Here is a 22,176-nt window from a genome sequence, read left to right on the forward strand (position 1 = left end):
TCCCTCTCTGGGGGTTGTGAACAACTGCTCCAAGTGTCACTTCTGTTCTTCCTACCCACGGAAAGAAACCAGGATACAGTAATGATGCTGACTGGACTAATACTCTTAGTTATGAAGGTACCTACTAGCTGGATGCAAGGATTTGGAGTTAAACTCATGTAATATACATTGTCGGGCTTCCTGATGGCTCAGAGGTAAAGAATCCGCCTGCAGTACAGGAGACCCAGGTTCCATCCCTGGGTCAGGAAGGTCCCTGGGAAAAAGAAGCAGCAACCCACTCCAATATTCCTGCCTGGCAAATTCCATGGACAGAGGAGCCTGGAGAGCTATAGTTCATGGGGTCGCAAAAGAGTCAGACATGACTTAGAGACTAAACAACAAGAAATCTTATTTTAAAAAGTCTTTTTTTTTTTTTTTTAAAGACACTGATGGACTTCCAAAAGCTTAAGATTTCCATTTATTTTACCTAATGACTATTTTACATTTTCAAAGATTTCCCTCTTATTTCATACATATTACCACCCCATCTGCTTGTCCCATCCCTCAGAAACACTTTTCCTTCCATTGTATGATCACTCTGCTTTTAAATCTGTAATTCACCACTTTCCCTTTTTCTTTGTTACTTATTCTCCCTAAGCCACTCTCTGCATTATGCTGGTTTAAAAATAGGCTTTCCGTCGCTGTGGCATTTCAGGTTCACGGCAAAGGACAAGGATTAGACGGTTATGACCGTCTTTGTTTTAATTACTAATGACTGTAATAAAAAAACAGAAAACAATACATTATTGAGTACTTCATATGTAGTCAATGAATTGTTGATTTTACAGTTTCTCAAGAGCAGCCAAGAGAGTTTCAGTCTGATCCCCCAGAGACGGTCTCCCAGCAGGCAGCAGCTCAGCGCCCCTGACAAAGTGGAGCCCAGCATGACGACTGAGTGGAGACTCCCAAAGAAACCGAGGAAAACGGCTGTGCTGCTTGCCTGATGTGTCAGCTGTCCTGGGCACCCAGACTGGGCGCTGACATACCCCGGGCCTGGAACAACCTAACTCCTGTACCTACTAGGCACAGCCTGCCTCACTGGATTTCACAGCCTCAGGAGTGAACAGCAGGAGCTCAGATAGACCCCAAGAGGTACACAGGATGTGTCAAATTAATTATATGGGGAGAAAAAAAAGAAATTCATTGAACAAACCTAACTTTATTCTTATTCTTCCAAAGCCGGTTTCAGCCTGCCCATGTATGACAGTGGTTGCCTGGAGCGCCCATCCTTTGACCTGCACGCTCCCTGAGGAATGGATACCATTTTATCATCTTGCTCACTGCTGAAGCCTTAGCACTGATGCACAGTTTCTGGCACAGAGTAAACACGAAATGAATGGATGGATGGATGGATGGATGGATGAAGATAAAAGTCATCGCATAAGATTCACCTATCAAAATCTCACCAATGTTTCTTAAAAATGGTTTTGTCAGTAGAGATGCTGAGTATATTCAAATATATCCACTTATTTCAATGCTACAAAAATTCTAGGAGGCTCTTTCTCTTTAGGTATTTATATTAATGCGTATTACTAGTACAGGGTCCTTCATTCAATTAAGGCTTCTTTTAAAAAAAATGAACAATTTTCAGCAAAGATTCCCACCAAATTATTTGCCACAGTAATAATTTTAAGGAAACAAAAATGGATACAAACCTATTTAGCTTATCCTAATTTCTATAAAATAAATGAATAGAATTATACTTACATATAATGTAATAATCTCTGTTCTTCTGAAATTCTAGACCCCAGAGGTTAGGGCTGAATTCTTGGAACTTGATAGTGAACTTTACATCTTGATCTGGTCTGGCACAGTTGAGAAGAGGGGTATTTTCCTTCTTAATAGTGCATCTGTCTGCTTGGTCTTTGTCCACCATATAAACTTTATAATATTCATACTGGCCAACAGTTTTAGAGTCCACCTTGGGGCAAATAATATCCAATTTGTCTCCTATCTGTGGGTATAGTACCAGTCCTTGTCCAGGTAGAAATCTACAAGCATAAAAGAAAAGGTACCATTGAGTTTATTTTAAAAAATTAACCGTGTTAATGATAATGACAGTATAGTCAGACAACATCAAGAATTCCAAACTGCAATTTCATAGTTCCACACTTTTATTGATCAACAGTATCTGAGTTCACTTTGCCGACAAAAGTCTGTATAGTCAAAGCTATAGCTTTTCCAGTAGTCATGTTCGGATGTGAGAGTTGGACCATAAAGAAGACTGAGTGATGAAGAACTGATGCTTTCAAACTGTGCTGCTGGAGAAGGCTCTTGAGACTCCTTTGGACAGCAAGGAGATCCAACCAGTCCATCCTAAAGGAAATCAACCCTGAATATCATTGGAAAGACTGATGCTGAAGCTCCAATACTTAGGCCACCTGATGCAGAGAGCAGACTCATTGTAAAAGACCCTGATGCTGGGGAAGATTGAGGGTAGGAGAAGAAGGGGATGACAGAGGATGAGATGGTTGGATGGCATCAGTGGCTCAATGGACGTGAGTTTGAGTACAACTCCAGGAGATGGTGATGGACACGGAGGCCTGGCGTGCACAGAGAGTGGGACACCACTGAGCGACAACTGCCTGAGTTCAGATCAGCAGGGGATGCATGTATTTAGGAACTAAGCTTTAAAGAAAAAAGAAAGAAACAGAAAGAAACCACACGCTTATCTTTGCGCAGTAGGATCAAGTCGCCCTGCTGATAGTCCTTTCCCACCCCCTCACTTGTAACATCTCAGTGCTCCTTTGTGTGGCTTCACAATGCCTTTTCCTTGATGGTGAGTCAGACCTTCCCACTTGTTTGTTATTTTTTAACCATTGGCAGCCTCCGTTTATTGGGCACGCCACAGAAAGACGCCTCAATTCCAGGGGATGGTGGATGCAACTAAGACTTTGTTGTCCTGCTAGCTTCCATTTGCTGTTGATGCTAATTAACAGACAAGTTTCATCAAGAATGTTTCAAATTACTTATCATAATTAGTCAGTCACTGATCAAACAATGGCTCCTTTATTACCCTGAACAAAAGGAACGTCTTACAAACCCATAAAAAGTTAACCAGAAATAATTAGTTGGAGGATTGATTCAGCTGCAAGATGAAAAGTCCCCAGCTCAGGAGGACAGCGTCTACCGTCCTGGCCCCACAAACCATTTTCCCCCTCCCTTGAGACATATTTGCTTCAATTAATTCTTAGGTGCAGATCTTTAGAACCCAAACTCCTGATACACTATCCCCACGATGCTTACCGCTAACAGCCTCCCTCCTCCCCATTCTTTCTTCCCAGCCCTGCTGCTGAAAGGTCTTTCCTATCAGGGAGCTCCTCTGAGAACCTGAAACAAGGGCTTCTCAGTGAACATCCTTCTACAAGTGCTAACATTAAAAACACACTTAGGAAGCCCATCTCATTCCTTTCAAGGAAACCAAGCCTGCAGGCTCATTCAAGTATTAAAGTCTGAGAACAAAGCGTCATGTCTGATGCAACGTTTACTGAACCAGGGAAGGCCACCAGCCATGACCATGAATGGGACGTAATTCACTGAGAAAGAGAGAGAGAAACCAGGGGGAATGGGGCGTCCCCAGTTTCAAACCGATACTGAAGGAACAGATGATGATGTGTGCTAATGAGCGGTATGAGTTTTTCTGAAACGTGCACGAGGTTGTTTATAGCGCATCACAGAACAAAAACTAGATAGCAGAACTAGATAGCAGATTTATGTGAAAAATCAATATTCCTGTGTCAGAAAAAAAAAAAAAAAAAGGCAAGTTGCACACGATGGCTTGTCACTTTTCCCCAGGATGTGCCTTTCTACAATCCCAAAGAGAGGGTGGCCCCCTTTCTTTCTTATATTGTCTTAACTGAGATTTCTAAAGCAGGGATACATGACACTTTTTTTAAGTTAGGAAAGAAAGAACAGTGGATGAGAACCACCTGACAAAAATCTTTCCTTGAAGCAGAACTCAGAATGAATGACAAGTCTCAGACAACCATGCTGTGCACCCTTGAAGAATTCTCTAGAACTGTTGCAAATGTAGAGCACCACTGCGTAGGAGCTTCTTGGGGAACCTCTGGGCCATTTCTGCAGTTTTCTGGAAAGCTGCTTGGAAAACTGGACTCCAGAGGACAGCAGGCCTCCGGCGCTCTCTCTCCACCCCGAGGGTCAGTGGTCCCTGTCTTTTCTGTGGCTAAAACCCGGCTCTGGCTTCTGGTGGACAGACTGAAGGGCAGAATCTGAACGTCTGAGGCTTTTTTAGTCTTTTCTAAGTGATGCTGCCGCGGTTGGGAAGCGGGGGCAGGGAGACTGACAGTCCATACAGATGAGATACAGCGAGTGTTAATGCTGCTCACCTTCCGACACATCATTTTCCTCATGTCTTATCCCTGGACCTTCTTAGGAAATCTTCACTGCATCTGAGAACCAAGGGGGGGGACTCCTGCCTGGGGTTTCCCACCCCTCTCCAAACACCTTCTCCCCTAAACGTGCTCCGAGAGCAGCCGGCACACCGTGGGCACCTGTGTTAGCTGGAGTGAAATCTGTAGCCTGGATGCCCAGACCTGCCTCCTTTCAGCTCTGACCTCCACGCTGAGCGACCTTCACCCTGGACCACCAGGCTCCGGACCTCAGGATCCTGAGACAGACAGACCCATGCTCTTGCCCATCCACTCAGTTCCTTTAAGACATCAGGCCCATCCCCACCCGAAAGCCATGTATCATCTCTGCACATCTCCACGCTCTCCCACATCACGCCTACGTCTCAGGTTTGGCTCACCATGCTCTTTCTTCATTCAAGATGCTACCCAGATCCTGTTTCCCTCACGAAGATTTTTTTTTCCTGTATAACCAAAGACTCGCTGGTGGTTCCCTCTCCGCCCCCGTGAGCCCCTCCTCGTGACTCTCTCTTCACTCACCAAATCCAAGTTCCAGTTTCTGCTGGAGCTGAGGGGTGAAGTCAAGAACAGAGGACACATGAACTGGTTTAGCTACAAGCATCTCCATGTTTCAGACCAGATTCTCAGGAGGTACTGATTATATTGGCTAAGTCGCTTTAGTCGTGTCCGACTCTTTGTGATCCCATGTAGCCCGCCAGGCTCCTCTGTCCATGGGATTCTCTGGGCAAGAATACTGGAGTGGGTTGCCTTTTCCTTCTCCAGGGCATCTTCCTGACCCAGGGATCAAATCCTCATCTCTCACGTCTCCTGCATTGGCAGGCTGGTAATGGTCAATGACAGGGGAGCCATGTCTGGGGAGGAGTTAACCCAGGGGATGCTTTTTGAGAGGGAGGAATCTCAATTGCAATAAGCATATTGGATGCACTTACAAAAAGTAAATCCTGATGAAACCCACTATTCCTAATGCTTGCAAAAGCATCAATTCACTTTTCAGAAGGCATTGTGGCAGAAAGTCAGGCAAGGATTTGCTCCTTCACTCTGAAAACTGGTTTCAAGGGTTCCTAAAAAAAATTATTCCTTCTTTAAATCCATACAACAGGACCCGACACTTGAGCACTTTAGAGGTTGATTTTTTTTTACCTACCCTGCTTATTTAACTTATATGCAGAGTACATCATGAGAAACGCTGGGCTGGAAGAAGCACAAGCCGGAATCAAGCTTGCAGGGAGAAATATCAATCACCTCAGATATGCAGATGACACCACCCTTATGGCAGAAAGTGAAGAAGAACTAAAAAGCCTCTTGATGAAAGTAAAAGAGGAGAGTGAAAAAGTTGGCTTAAAGCTCAACATTCGGAAAACGAAGATCATGGCATCTGGTCCCATCACTTCATGGGAAATGATGGGGAAACAGTGGAAACAGGGTCAGACTTTATTTCTGGGGGCTCCAAAATCACGGCAGATGGTGACTGCAGCCATGAAATTAAAAGACGCTTACTCCTTGGAAGGAGGATTATGACCTACCTAGATAGCATATTCAAAAGCAGAGACATTACTTTGCCAAAAAAGGTCCGTCTAGTCAAGGCTGTGGTTTTTCCTGTGGTCATGTATGGATGTGAGAGTTGGACTGTGAAGAAGGCTGAGTGCTGAAGAATTGATGCTTTTGAACTGTGGTGTTGGAGAAGACTCTTGAGAGTCCCTTGGACTGCAAGGAGATCCAACCAGTCCATTCTGAAGGAGATCAGCCCTGGGATTTCTCTGGAGGGAATGATGCTGAAGCTGAAACTCCAGTACTTTGGCCACCTCATGCGAATAGTTGACTCATTGGAAAAGACTCTGATGCTGGGAGGGATTGGGGGCAAGAGGAGAAGGGGACGACAGAGGACGAGATGGCTGGATGGCATCACCGACTCGATGGACATGAGTCTGAGTGAACTCCAGGAGCTGGTGATGGACAGGGAGGCCTGGCGTGCTGCGATTCATGGGGTAGCAAGGAGTCGGACGTGACTGAGCGACTGAACTGACTGACTGACTATACAGTTATATAGAACAGATATACCAGCGCTCAGCACACTCATTTCTTTAATTGATGAGCGATTATGGTTTCTCAGTGGACAAATGATTTGGGCTGAATTTCCTGCACACGTTACCACTAAGTGCATTAAGCCCAGAAATTCCTTTGCCTCCCAGGGGACTTCACGGTTGTTGTTTTTTAATTGAGATATAGTTGATTTATGATATTATATTACTTCCAGGTGCAACTACCTTGTGATTCAAAACGTGCATGGTTCTCCTCCATTTACAATTATTATGAAATATTGATTACAGTCCTGTGCTGTACAATGTACCCCTGTAGCTTATTTATTTTATACACAGTGGCTTGTGGCTCTTAATTCTCTGCCCCTCCCACCTTCCTCTGCCTGCCCCCCTCAATTAATAACCACTGGTTTGTTCTCCATATCTGTAAACTTTTCTTTTTGGTTACAATCACTAGTTTGGTTTTTAGATTCCACACGTAAGGGATCACAAACTGTACCTGTCTCCGGCTCACTTACTAAGCAGGCAGGATGCCCTTCAGGTCTATCCAAGCACCTTCACTGTCTCTAAGGCAACAGGGAGCAAGCAGAGTCAAGTGAGGGTAATGACCGAGACGCCTGCATCTCCATCAGAGACGCTATGATGACAGAAAGTAGGACCCGGATGTCAGGACTTTACAATCCGGCTTCCTGAGGGCAGGCAGCTCCCAGGTGTGGCTGACAACACAGAGCATCCAAGTGCTAACATCTGGTAGATGCTTAAAGAACCAGCGGCAGCTAAGACACACACAATAAATTTAAGTCAAATCTAGTGCCATGAACTAGCTGCAGATGGCAGGCACGGAAGGGATTCTGAAGAAAGGAGGAGCTGGAGCTGGGATGGGGCTGGGGGAGGTGGGCGGGAGGGTGGTGGTGCTGAGAACCGAGCGGAACCACCCCAGCAGGTTGCGTCTCTGGACACTCAGGGGCGCTGCAGGTGGAGTTCTGGATTCGTTCTCCCCAGAGTCATGGGTATCGGCAGTTTCCTGCAACCCTTCCCTGGTTACAATGCAAAGCCGTGCGCCACCCCCAGAAGCGAGGCTGCTTTTGAGCACTGACTCTTCCGTAAGTGAGCACTGATCACAGCACCCTCCACCACGGTCTCCATTCAGTCCCCGCACACGGACCTGACACAGACCAGATGAGGACACGCGTGCCGCACTCGAGATGTGACAGGAAAAGCCCCCGCCCTGCACACTTCTCAGCTCTGCCTGCACTGCCTTAAAGCGTAAATCAGGTTTGGGGAAATGCAGCTTTCTCTCAATTGAGCTTTTCATAGAAAAAACACAGATAAAGGCAAATCAAGAGAAAGAAAGTCAATCCACGTGCATGCCTCTGCCCAGGCGTCAGAGACCAGGGTCCGTAGCAGACTGATGGATCCACCTTCGTGTCCATCTCAAGCTGTGTCCAGGGAGCCAAGGACCAAAGGGTGAGGGGGAAAACGGACCAGACGTGCAACTTGTGTTTTCAGTGTAATGTTACAGAGCGATCTGGACAGTTGGTGAGAATCGCAGAATGTGTGTGGGAAGAAAACGGCGTGGATCTCCTGATAGTATCATTCCCGAATGGAAAACAACGTGTCCCCTGGGTTAAAGCCCAGGCAGTGACCATAGAGTTCTGTTTTTGAAGCCAGGTCACTTATATTTGCATTTTATCACCTCAAGATTGCTCAGAAATGTTAACAAGTCAGACCACACAGAACATCTGTGCCCTGAACATTTGGTAATAGTAAGACACTTGTCTTATTGTTGACTTGGGAATTTTTTTTTTTTTAAAGAATTATTAGGGTGGGGACAACTGGCTAATTTTAAATTACTACACTGACTCTGCCTGTTGTTTAGTTGTTAAGTCGTGTCTGACTCTTTCATGACCCCATGGACTGCAGCCTGCCAGGCTCCTCTGTTCATGGGACTTCCCAGACAGGAATACTGGACTGAGCTGCCTTTTCCTTCTCTGGGGATCTTCCTGACCTGGGAATCTTCCCTACTAAGGGACTGAACCCTCATCTCCTGCATTGGTCGGCAGATTCATTACCACCAAGCTGCCAGGGAAGCCTAGTGACCCTACCTAGTGAATATCAAGTGCAGATTTCCTTCTGTGTGATGAGATCATGTCCATTTCTATAGCCAAAGAAGCCCAGGGGAAAATCCACACGTTTGTAACCCATGCCACAGAGCTGAGGTTGTCGTTGTTCAACCACATCCAAAAAGGAAAAAAAAAAAAGTGGTTAGGGGTCTTCGTCAATAATATCTACTGGCTTTTGATGGAAAACAAAGAACAAAAAGACTCACACTGTCTCATGTCCTACATAGGAGAGCAGACACAGTGGGTCAGACCCCCTTCGGGGCCAGGGGCTCAGAGTCAGGGCAAGTTACCCTGCTGCCCTCCTGGGAGGGGGAGGCCCGTCTTCCCACACATCGGGGGGCTCACGGTCAGGATGGCTGCCCAGAGTGTTGGGGCTGTGGTTCTGGGTCTCTCCCTGGAGGGCTTCCGTGGGAAGGCATAGGAGTGGGGTGAGCCGAGCAGAAACGGGGAACTCCTATGGTTTTTCAGTTTTTCCCAATGAATCACTCCCAAGCAAGACAATAAGATATGGTGACTCTGAGCCAAACCCAGGGACAGTATAATGTGGAACAAATGGAAACTCTGAGTAGGGTTTCTGACGTTTCCCTGCCTGAAATTTATTGTGATGATGATTATTTTGGTCGCGCCACACAAGTTGTGGGGTCCAAGCTCCCCAACCAGGGATGGAACCTGTCCCCGCTGCTGTGGAAGCACAATCTTAACCACTGGACCGCCCGGAAAGTCCCTGATGAAATGCTTTCCTAGTAGGATCTGTTTTTATCTTCTGATTACCTATCAACCTGAATCCAAGTTTTTAAAAGTTATTCACCAAACTAGACTCTTAACACTTCCACGGGGAATACTCTGAATCAATCTAATAACCTAAATTAGACTTTAATGTTTAATAATCTAAATTAGATCTCTAATAATCTCAATTAGATATTTCAACTCCATATTCATCACTGTGGAAACTTTTAAAATAATGCAACCATTATGTGACACAACATTTTTTTTTTAATTTATTTTATGGGAGTAGAGCTGATTAGCATGTGTTGATTTCTGCTGTGCCCTCCTTCCCAGGTGGCTCAGCGGTAAAGAATCCACCCGCAGTGCAGGGAACACAAGTTTGATCCCTGTGTTGGGAAGATTCCCCTGGAGAAGGAAATGGCAACTGACTCCAGTATTCTTGCCTGGAGAACCCCATGACAGGCTACAATCCGTGGGGTTGGGAAGAGTCAGACAGACATCTAATCAACAATTCCTGCTGTGCAGCACAGGACTCAGTGATACATACACAGTACATTCTTTTTCATATTTTTTCCATAAGGTTTGTCATAGGATATTGAATTTAGTTCCCTGGTGACACAAATTTCCTTAATGCTTTAATCCACACTAGGATCCCATGCTTGTTTAAAAACCTGGCATAATGCAGTTAAAGCCGAAACTTTCCACTTAGAGGAGTTTAGGGGTCATGACAGATCTGAGTATCACACGTTACCTTCTCCAGTCTGGACCCTTCTGTCGACTAGCATCGCACGCCCAGGTTTCACAGGTACATCAGATGGGGCAATGGCTGCCTGCCTGCCTTCCGAACGAGGCCCGACGGAACAGTGAGGTCCACAGGAGCCAGGAGCTGAGATGCCCAGGGCTGGCTGGTCACGGGCCCACAGTTATTCTCCCCACCCCCTCACGGACACCCCGTTTTCCTTGCTTCTCTTTTCTCCCTTTCCCACTCCTCCATTCATGCCTCCATCATAACATACGCCCCTCAGGACAAACGTGCAAGGACTTCTCACACTTTTCTCTGAGGTTGCCAAAAATACGTAGGTTGAACCTAGAAGGACAGCCAAATCACTGTGGCCCCTTGATGCTCCAAGAGTCTGAAAATACTTGAAATAAGGAGCCCTTGCTCTCCTGAAGGCAACAGCACGTCCAGGTAGATGACTGGAGAACACAGGGAACTGCCATAGTAATAAGGGCAAATTGATACACTGCTGCCAAATGCAAAAACGTCCCGCTGACCCAGAGCAGGAGAGATGGGAATGAAAGGATGCAGACAAGAATGACCAGCTTCTGGGTCCAAACAAATAACCGGGCCAGGCAAACGCCCTCCAGACAGGCATGACCACCGAGCTTCTTGTTTTAAAGTGTGTCAGCTCCGACTTGGAGTCCTCTCTGGGTACTGTGGTACACACACAATTTCAGCATCTCTCTGAGTATCTAATATTTCCACGTACTTGTGGCAGGTATCGTCCGGCTGAGAACAGGAGCACGTCACTCATATAACAGGACCCATGCAAACCCTGCCGCTGTGCAAACTGGGAGAAAGGAACCAACAGGTGACACTCTTCTGCCTCTGAACAAAACGCCGAGCGAATGCAGTTTCCGTGTCTGAGTGAATAGACCTGACTTTGGCACGCGTGTCTGTCAGTCACTCGGTCGTGTCTGACTCTTCACGACCCCGTGGACTGTAGCCCACCAGGCTCCTCTGTGCATGGGATTCTCCAGGCCAAGAATACCGGAGTAGGTTGCCATGCTCTCCTCCAGGGGACTTTCCAGGAGACTGCAGGGATCCAACCCAGGTCTCCTGCAGTGCGGGTAGATTCTTCACCGCCTGAGCCACCTGGAAGCCCATGTGTATGGCTGATTTTATTTTTCCTTTCGTTTCAGAATTACATCATTAGATGCCCATGTGCACACTGCCATATTCCAAACGGAGAGCCAACAAGGACCTACTGTAGAGCACAGGGAACTCTGCTCAATGTCATGGGCCAGCCTGGGTGGGAGGGCAGTCTGGGGGAGAATGGATACATGTATTTAATATATGTATGGCTCAGTCCCTTCACTGTTCACCTAACACCATCACAACGGTGTTGTTAATTGGGGTATACCCCAACACAAAATAAAAAGATTCGAAAAACATTACGTCATTAGAGTTTATGATTATTTAAGTAAATGGCTAAGTTCAGTTGAAAATACACACACATATGCATACACAGAGCGTGTTGCTCTGCTCATTTCGCTGACCAGACAGAAAACACAGACGCCGATGGTCAAACGCAGGGCCTTTATCTGAGGCTGCTTTGAGCTACTGGATGGTGGACTTGGGGTGACTGTCAGCTTTCTGCGTTTTTTTCAGAATTCTCTGCGATAAACATCAAATGCCTTTGTAATCTGATTAGAACATTATGCGTCAAGGTCCAGTTTGAAAAACAAACTACTACATTCTGGAGCAGTCTTTCAGGATTCCAGTCTAAAATAAGATTTTCAAGGCCTGTAGACTTTTACACTTTTGGGGGATGCATTTCCTGAGAACGCAACTAAATAAAATTATCGTTCTCTGAACTGCAGTCTATTTAACGAAGCAGTTCTTGAATCTACAAAAGCTGTATGTGGTCACATACAAGTAGTTTATTCAAAAAGATGAAAACTATGGGATACAGTTTCTGCTTAATCATTCAACTGCACAGATCTGGGAGTTGGCTAACATTTCAGGCACGCTTGAGTCCCAGCTTTAGGAACAAGTTTTTATTACCCTAACAGTTGGCACACCCCAAATCATACCACAGAATAGGCTCATTCACAAGCCAGAGTACACTTAAGTACACTCTGAGTTTACCATGTTTTGGAAAACATGCATTTTCCCCAGAAAATGCTTTTATTTTTAATTAAATGTCAGAGGCTGCAGGAAGAAGAGCAGTTGGTGTGTAAACCGCTGTCTCTGAAATTCTGAATGAGGACAAGCCCGCTACTGCTCTGCTCGCCATGGCACACCTTCCTAACTCCCTCCTGAAAACGACGGACTCGGTGCTAGAGATGAGCCCAGATCCTTAACCCTGTGACCTCCCCACGCATTTGGGGCTTTGAAGGGGTGGAGCTAAAACAGCATTAACACAGCACCCCGAGATTCATTCCAGAGATGCTCAGTGCACTTGGGAACAAAAAACCCCCCTCCCCCCAAAATGACTTAAGCTCATGAGTGTGTGAATTTGATGGCACATTTCATAAACAGGCAGGACTTTCAGGCTTGCCTTACTTCCGTTTAATGCTAGATTGCTGCTACGGCTTAATACGATCAACTCCAAACGCCCCTAACAGAAGAGCTTGTCTTCAATGAATAAAAGCAGGGCCCAAGAAAGACTTAGGCAATACCGACCGTAAGAAAGACTCGGGGAAAACGTTGTGCTGCTTTTGTGGACAGCACTTCACTGCCCCCTCTTGTACTCTAATATCAGAACAAGTGTCTGCACACTTACTCTGAAACCAGAGAGATAGTGGGGTGTCTCTATAGGGTGTCAGGCCGATACAGAATTAGGTTACCAGACCCCACCTCGGAGGAACAAGTAATTACCTTAAAACTTCAAGTAAACGCACCACTCACTGTCTTCTCAGTGGCTTGAAAGCTCTAAGAAATAAGGTAGTCACTGGAGGCTTTAGTTGGCATTTGCAGCTTTTGATTCCAATGTGCACGGTGCTGGGACAATTGTCTGTTTTCACAGGTGTCCCTTCTTTCACACTTTTCTAGAAACAAATATCATCTGCAACATGAAACTGATTCATTCAAGGAAAAGAAAAGGTGTATAAAAGCTGGCTCTACAATTTGGACCATCACAGCAGTCTTAATCCAAGAGCTGGTGGGGGTGGGGAGGGGGTGGGGGTGGAGAGTACGTCTCAAACTTCACACCAGGACAGGCAGCATCTTCTCAAGGAAAGGAAAGATGAGAAGCACTGAAATTCACACGGGCGGTGAGCACAGGTGCCCGATCCAGTTCTGCAACTCTCCAAGGGGAGGCGGACTCCTCCTCTACGCAGGCACTCGAAAGAACTGTAGACTGCGGTGACTGAAGCAAAGTTTTATTTAAGTCCTGATCTGCAAGGACGCAACTCCGGGCCCCCATTCTTGGCCCAATGACCTCAACCTGCATTTGGCAGTATGTGTGTGCAGGGCGGTGTATCCTTTCATTTCAACTTAATCCATTTCCCTCTGTCATTCTACAATTACCGTACAAGTCAAAATAATATCAAATTTCACAGCCTCCAAGGCTGCACAATGGGGCGAAAACTGACTCCCTTTGATGTTACTCTTGTTTGTTATCTGTGATATAAGGCTCAGAACACTGGTGGCTTAAAGTGAATTTCAGTCTCCAGTGCTCGAAGACATGATGCTCAAGCTTTAAATTTTATTTTCAGAAAATAACACAAGTAGGTATTTAATTTTTTGATCCCTACCACAATTTTCTCCATAACAAAACCCTCCAATTCACAGAAGGCTAGCCTTTAACGAGCCGAGGTTGGACTAGATACATATTTAGTGGTTAAGTTAGAATTTAAGAGTGGGAAGGGCAGAGGTCATGGGTTCCTTTTCTCAGGTTCACAGAGGCTAGTTAATCTCCAGCATGGAATTAAAAACAAAAATCAACCACTGGGCTCAAAACACACACCAAAAATTCAAGGTCTGTCTTTATGGAAGTGACCCAAACATCTCCTTCAAAACTTTCCAAAAAAAAAATCATGCCATGAATTTTGTAGCTAAAGGGTTGGGGGTTGGGGGGTGAGGCAGGGAGGGCTGGAAATGCTGGGATGTGCCTGGGAAAGCGGCTGGTGGAGGGGAGGGTGAATCACCCAGGCCAACCTCTGTCGGGCTGGCCCGACCACGCGGCCCCATTATCGAAACAAGAATTTCGTAACCCTCGCAGGCGGGAGCCGGTGCAAGCAGGCTTCTTCCCAAGTGTAATTTGTTTGCGCCTGTACGGTCTTGCTCCAAAGCATGCTCTTAGCAAGAGTCTATAAAGGAAGGTGGGACTCTCTCTATTCACAGCTGAGGGCCCAGAAAGAAAACCCAGAAAACCAGCTTTCCTGCAGAAAGCCATTCGAAGGGCATTTCCAGCCAGGTCTCTGCTGTTTCAGATCGAAGTACGGACCCCCTGTGCTCGGCTACCTGAGTGGGAACACCACAGGGAGGAAAAGCAGAAGGACACTGTCCAGAAACGGGCTGGCATCTTAAGGAGATGGACCTGGGATCTCCGCGCAGCACCACCATCGAGGGCCCTTGAGCATCCCTTTCGTTTCCATAAACACACCTTTTAATTTCTAACAATTGTGCCCAATGAGAGAGACCATCCAGCCACATTTTATGCTTGAACGAAACCTCTCCCCTTTGGTGGGGAAAACAGACTTGAAAGAAAGGACATGCCATGGGGGTGGGACGCCGGCTCTCCAGGCTGGAGTGTGACCCTAGGACTGTTCAGCACTGGACCCTGGGGCTCCCAGCCCAGTTTGCCCCCCTGTCAAGTGTGGGCTCAGTGAGTGTCTGTGTAATAGTAGAAAGAGCATTTTCCGAAGTAAGGTTTAAGAAAGAGGCGAGATTCCCGGTCTCTCTTGCCATGAGCAGAGAATCCCCTTGCCAGGCAAGCATCAGCTACCAACACAATTTAGAAGGCTGCCCGCCAGCCCTTCACAGCCACCTACGCGGTTGCCTTCTGGAGGCTTCCTCCTTCCTCACTCCAGAGAGGGTCAGGGACAGGTCTGCTGTGGGCAGGTGATGCTGACCATTCTCCTGCACCTCCCCGGGCTGGGCCACAACCCAGGGAGCAGGAGCAGAAGACAGGAAGAGAAAGCAAGCAGTTCCTGAAGTCAGGTCTGCGCCATGATCATCAGAAAGGAGGAAAACCAGACTGGGTGATGGATTCCCTTGCAGATCACCCCCAAGGTGTGTACACTAGGGAGAAAAATGTGGATGGCATGCCGCCGTAACTTTGTGGACCACATATTTCCTGCTCGGTCGCCACCAGCAGCCTGGGATGAGCTGGACCTAAAAACAAACACGATGGGAGTTCACCACCCTGAGTCACCCAGGCTGCTACTGAACTCCAGGAGGGGAACTGGACCATGATGAGATAAGAGGAGGCCCTGACTTGGGCAGGAATGAGGGCTGGAGGTGTGAGAGTCCCTTATCAAGTCCCCAACCCACGCCAGGGCTGCAGGTGAGCAGACCCTGAGCCCTGAGGGGATGCAACGGGGTTGGGGAGGATCTGCTTGGGAGTCAAGAGCATCCCAGGCCCACTGATCCTCCCCGCCTCGCTTCCTGAAACAAACTGCTCCAAACTCGCCGAACATCAAAAGCCAGATGGGCTACACTGAATGAATCCACAGGCAGGAAGCCAGAAGCCCAGTTTGCTGTAGAAATAGGCCTGGACTTGATTTGAGTCTTCTCAGCTCTGACAAGATGGAAGCTGGCTCAGATCCCAAAATCCAAAATAAAATGGCATTTAATTGTGACTAGACTCTAAAAAAGATGTCATCCTATCTCCTTAGCTTGACACGTGTACAGCATCGAACCCCACGGAACTGTCCACGAAAACCTGACCTTGTCTTCTCCCAGCAAAGAGACGATCAAATGCTCCCATTTTTAAAAGGAAAATGTTAATAGTCAGAGGAGTAATACTCAATAAATGCATTATTAATATGATGGACTTTTGTAACTGTCTAGCTTCCATTGGGTAAAACCTTGTTATCAAAGATTTAAAGGATCCATTTAGAATCACATGTCCATCACAGGAAAGACCATAAATCAAGATGGACAGGCGAGGAGTGATACCCCAAACCTCCTTTCAACCCACCTTGTGGGTACTGCTTTGAGCACACGTAGGCTTCACTGGGTTATGTGATTTCTAACCACTCCATGCAACAGCCTGAAAAAGAGAGCTGGAGACTTTAGAGGAAGGATCCTGGAGTCAGAACACTCAGGTTCAAATACAGACTGTAGCACCTATGAGCTGCATGAGTTGAGGCAAGATGAGGAGCTACTCTCCGCCTTGGTTTCCCCATCGCTGTCACGGGGGTCATGACAGTTCCTCCCTCAAGTGGTCATTATGAAGTCTGAATGAGTCAGTATTTGTGGGCAGTTAGAATAGTCACAGCCCCCAGCGTGTGCTGCAGGCAACTGTCGTTCAATGAAACAGACTGTGCCCACCAGGTGAGGAGGCTGCTAAATAAGCAACAGCATGGCACTGAATGCCGAAAGGCCACCCGGCTGTCTTCGAGTATTCATTCAACAACCCAATGGCTTCCCGCGCCCTGCCCATAAAGGGGGCTCGCCCAGGATCCAGCCCTTCCCCAGCCCTGGTGGAGAAGCTGAGTGAATTCAGGGTTATGAATGTTACAACACAGCACCAGGGCAGGAAGCAGAGGAGAGAGCATCCAATTTGGTAACAGAAGGGAGCTAAAAAGGTGCTTCCCGTAGCAGCGAAGCATGTGAGATGAGTGGAACACAGGCGGCTAAACAGGGACTTTAAAAGGTGCAGGCACCACGTCCTAATCCTTACTAACATTTTATTTACTTGGCATCTGTATGTAGAAGGCAAACTGAACCAGACAGCCAGGCGTACAGTAGATGCTCAGTTAACTTTCAACAGGAGGAGCTGACCTGTATCGGTTCGTTGTGCCACGTCCGGAGCTAGAATCTTAATCCTGAGCACAGTTCTAGCAGGCTTCTTCTTCAGTCCTGTTAGATCACTGTCCCCCACTTTAGAAATGGGACAAGTGAGAAACACAGGGGGTTTTGCTCCCAAAGCTACATAGCGAAAAAATGACTAACCTGGGAGTGGGCTCCTACAGCCAGATTCCAAGGCCCGTCCTCTTAAGCAAACTAAAATAGCCCTGGCCTGGCTCACTTTGCTAAATTGAATCACCTGACCTTTCCATTATCAGCACAGACCTTCTGAAAACCAATAGCTTCTGCTAGTTCTCCTGAGAGTAAGGGGGCTAGAATCGCTGGGTTAGCTGTCCCGCAGGGTCTATTTGTTCACTTGTGGGCATCTGTCTTCAAGCTCCACTGAGACATAGGAAATGAGGCAGATTATTAAAGACATACGGTGTAGACAGTGGCCACCCTTAGCTGAAACGTGTTTCTTTGATTTGCTAACTATGGTTCTGTTTCGGAGATCTCCAGGGATTTTGCTTAGCGATACTGTTGTCTCTCCTGACTCAGTTTCCCCTCCCGTAGGAGGAACACCAATCCCTTTCTTCCTCTGTGCCCATGGCCACCCCAGCCATGCAGCACTGCATAGGCCTTATTTGCCTTCCCCATGGGATACCCTTTCTCCCTTAGGTTTAAGTCTCTTGAGGGTAGAGACTTCTCTTTTCTGTATTCTCAGAGCCCAGCATTAACAGATCTCACTGTTCACAAATGCTCATCCAACAAATCGATGAATTATCTACCATCAGTGATCAACCAGGCAAAAACAGAGGTCAAGAGCTGGGAGACAAGGGCCTCCGATTTCTTCAGCGATCCAGGGCTTTCTTCAGTGATCCTTATCAGCCTTTCAGAGGATGGTGATCTAATCTTGAGCCATTTTCCAAAAAAAAGTTGGAAAGAGGGCAGCCGTTCCTAAGGTGTGGCATCAGCTGAGAGCTTGTTAGAAATGTGAATTTCAAGTCCCACGCAGCCCTCAGGAATCCGGAACTCTGGGGGAGGGCGGCCAGCCTGTTTTAACAAGTTTTCCAGGTGATTCTGATGGTTCTAGAGCCACTGGGCTGGAGGGAGCACCCCAGGATCAGGTGATTTGTTAACAGGGGCAGCCAGAAACAGACCTCTGAGTTGTGACTGCTCTTTCAACTAATACTTATTGGATGTCAATGCTCGCTGGTAGAGATTGATGACATGAAAGAATTCTGCTCCCTGCCTTTTAGGGATAGTCTGGGTGGTGGGGGATTAAGACTTGCATATGAATCATGACAGTGCCATGTATCATGTTATTTCTATGCCCTGGGTATTTAACTAAAGTGCTGTGGGATTATAGGGCCAAGATTTAAAGAAACTGTGTTTGATCTACTCCATCAAGAGAGAGCAGTCATTTCAGGGGAAACGGTGACCTTTAAGGACAGTCCATTTCTCATGAAGATCCATTTTCCCATAGACAAAGTGGGGTGCAGGGCTTAGGAGAGCCTGTTTTTATCGAAAACGTACCCCAAGAACCTACTGTGCAGCACAGGGAATTCTACTTGATGCTCTGTGGTGACCTAAATGGAAAGGAAATCCGAAAAAGAGGGCTTGTATGTATACACACAGTTGATTCACTTTGGTGTACCCAACGTTGTAAAGCCAACTATGAAGGTAGAGTGAAAGTGTCAGTTAGTCATGTCCGACCCTTTGTGACCCCATGGACTGTAGCCCACCAGGCTCCCCTGTCCATGAGATTCTCCAGGCAAGAATACTGGAGTGGGTTGCTATTTCTTTCTCCAGGGGATCTTCCCAACCCAGGGAACAATACTCCAATAAAAATTAATTAAACAAAATAACACAATATGCAATCATAGAGAAGGTCAATCTTATTTTTAATTATTTCCCCCATACAATTAGACATTTATTTTCTGCTGATTGGAGTTTGCAAGATTAAAATACTTACTGTTTAAAGGTCACGTATTTAACATAAGAGAAGGGCACTACACATTAGATGATATTCCTAACACTAACTATGCATATATTTGTACTGAATATAAAAGAATAGAGATGAAAATACACTGTTTATTGCAAAAAAAAAAAAAGTACCCCAAATACAGTTCTGGTAAGCTAACAGTGGCTCATCGGTAAAGAATTTGCCTGCCAATGCAGGAGACACGGGTTCAATCCCTGTGTTGGGAAGATCCCCTGGAGCAAGATAATGGCAACCCACTCCAGTGTTCTTGCCTGGGAAATCCCATGGACAGAGGAGCCTGGTGGGCTTCAGTTCATGGGGTCAAAAAAGAGTTGGTCACGACTGAGTGACGAAACAACAGCAACAGATCTAAGTGAAAACTGACCTCTTCTAACTTCTGCAGTAGAGGCACTCTGAGCTGCCTTGACTAGAAGCAGCCTGGCCCCACTCACTCATCAGACAGTTCCTACTTGGGACAAAAGTTTCGAGCCAGTGAGCCAGTTTAACAGGTAGAAAAAGCAAGGACTGAGATCCAGAAGTGCTTCCTCAGGTGAGAGCACCACGCTGGCCCTCAGGTTCATCAGCTGGTACGGGAGATGCTGCAGAGATGCTAAAAGGGCCATTTCAAACATTAGCTCTGCAGGTCAGAGCTACTGAGGTGCGCAGGGTTGGGTGGGTGGCACCCATCACCACTCTGGTGGAATGCAGGAGTACTCAGTATGTGAAACGCAAAGAGTTCTGTCTCAGAAGCAAGCGAGACTTAACTAGCATCCGTGAATACCCATGGGCTCCCCAGGTGGTGCCCGTGGTAAGGAACCTACCTACCAATGCAGGAGACACGGGTTCGATTCCTGGGTCAGGAAGATCCCCCAGAGGAGGCCATGGCAACCCACTCTAGGATTCCTGCCTGGAGAATCCCATGGACAGAGGAACCTGGCGGGCTACAGTCCAGGGGGTCGCAAAGAGTCAGACACGAATGAAGCGATTTAGCATGCATGCACATTAATACTTGTAGAAGGATCCAAGGACTGTAATTAAAACTGGGTGCCACCAAATGTAAACTGAGAAGAAAAATCTGGATGGTTTTCGAGTTTCATACAGAAAATACCAAGAAGATGAAGTTTTCAGAGCATGTTTCATTCACAGTCTTCTGAATGCCTGCCCAGTACCAAGCAGTTAGAACATTCACCTACCCGTGCTCTCGAGAATGGAAAGAGCGAACTATTAACACTTCACTACTGCCAATTTTGTCTTCATATTTTGTTGGGGGAATTACGAAGGGCAGAAACAACCTGTTTGCCTTTCATGGCGCTTTCTCCTACTACGGTGTTTTCTTTGAAACCAGCACAGCTGCACTCACCAGCCACAAAACGCCCTGGACTAGAATTACATATTTGATATTTATACATGAAAAGGGGAATAAAGACCCTCTGCCACTTCTCCACGGGAGCCACAGAAATTGGCGCACCTGGCATCCAGCGCGTGTGCAGAACAGTTCATAAGGGATCACCTTCTCTTTCCACGGGGCCACCGGATCCAAACATCCTGATCCCTAACGCTCCTGCAAGGGGTTCTCAGAGGTAGGACGCGAAGCTGTGGGTTGGAGGCTGGCTCGTAAACAAGTGGCAGGACTTGCCTGCATCGTTTCTTTAATCGCTTTAACCCTGCTCCTCGTAGAGAGCTGGGGGCCAGGGCAATTCAGCGGCTTCTTCTGTCACTTGCCTGCCATAAATATGCACCAGCCTGCGACTGAAAGGCTGAAGGAGGCCGCAAGCTTGCTGGACATTTATCATGCTCTGTTCCCCCTAACAAGCAAATACTTTCGCTGAATGGACCATTAGGGCTCATTGTCAGATGCAGAATGCAAGGTGCTGGGATGTGACCAGCTTGTAAATGAGGGGGTGCCCCTTCTCTTGGATGAACCTGGGCAAACGCACTGGGTCTTTTGACATGATTTCTGAATTGCACTGGAGAGGAAGGCAGAGTAGCAGGCCCTGAGGAGGGCAGGTCTCTGGGCCCTCTCTCACGTGTGTGGAAGTGGTGAAAGCTGCACCGCAGCGGCCAGAGAAGCAGGCAACACGTGTCAGAAAGCCGTCGCCCTGCACCGGCGAGTTGGCTCTCTGAGAATTAGGAACAAAACCCACGAGGTGGATCTAAAGCAGAATAATTTCGATTTAGTGAGGATCTTCAGACACGGGACGCGTTCATCTAGAAAGTCATCATGCTGTTTTTCCGAGGATGGCCACCAAATGCCCTCTACCCACTCCAGCAAGTCAATCACCCTGGGGGGTTTGTAGCTTTCAGTATTCCAGCCTCTTAAAGAGTTCAGACTTTCCTAAAGAAATGCTGAGACTTTTCTAAGACGCCAAATAGGAGGCAGAAAAAGCAAAAATCTCCTTTCTGGCCTGACCTAACTTGCCGATGCCACTCTGCCTGGAACCCAATCACGGCTTCAAAGGCCGACTTTGGTTAATGACTAAAATGCAAAATGTGCACCTCCAAGACAAAAGCCCGGCCTATGGACAGAGCTGTTCAGGGCACAGGGCAGCAAGAGCCTCTTCTGTTTTTAAGTTTCAAGCTGGCAGCAATCACACTTTTACAGCCTCACCGTTTCCCCAGTGGGGGCCTGTCCCATTCAACTCAACTCAGGGTTAGGAGTGAAAGTCTCCACCGGTAGAGGCATTTCGGATTACTACCCATCCGAGTGAAGACGCAATTCCCCCTGTGATTTTGCTTAATTATACATTTTTTTTTCCCCTGGGGGTGGGAAACAAAACTCAGAGAGGGGGTCCCTGGCAGAGGCAGGGGATGGGGGTGATATATAAATGTTTAGCTCAGCTTTTCCCTGGGCTGGGGCTGAAAGATGGCTGAAATCAAAAGGTCTGTGTTTTCTTTTCAGGTCCCTGCGGCCCTTCCTAGCCCCTCTGGGCTCTGTTCATCCCCAGCAGGTCCCCGCCTGGAGCCCAAAGAGATGAAGGCAGGTACCGCCAAGGGCGGCTAATCCTACATTACTGCGGCCCCTGTTAGGCCAGGAGTTAAAAAGGAAAAGCTTGCAGGCCTGAACTCACTGCAGTGAGCTGAGGTTTTAATCAGCCGCAACCTCAACCTCTGGAAAAGGCAGTCAATGGGAACCTACCTTGGCCATATTATCCGCCACCAATGAGCAAGAACTGAGCCATCTTTTCTTCCCGGCTTC

The 22,176-nt window shown here is 47.1% G+C and overlaps 1 protein-coding gene across 1 annotated transcript in view; it reads right to left on the reverse strand.

Annotated features, from left to right (window-relative positions):
• Positions 1 to 22,176, reverse strand: part of EFNB2 (ephrin B2) — a 49,855-nt gene that overhangs the window by 21,843 nt on the left and 5,836 nt on the right. Inside the window, exon 2 of the mRNA XM_025000166.2 lies at positions 1,747 to 2,030. Within this exon, the coding sequence (XP_024855934.1) occupies positions 1,747 to 2,030 (284 nt within the window). The remainder of the gene's footprint in view (positions 1 to 1,746; positions 2,031 to 22,176) is intronic.

The sequence above is a fragment of the Bos taurus genome, chromosome 12, assembly GCF_002263795.3.
Source record: "Bos taurus isolate L1 Dominette 01449 registration number 42190680 breed Hereford chromosome 12, ARS-UCD2.0, whole genome shotgun sequence".
Taxonomy (NCBI): Eukaryota; Metazoa; Chordata; class Mammalia; order Artiodactyla; family Bovidae; genus Bos; species Bos taurus.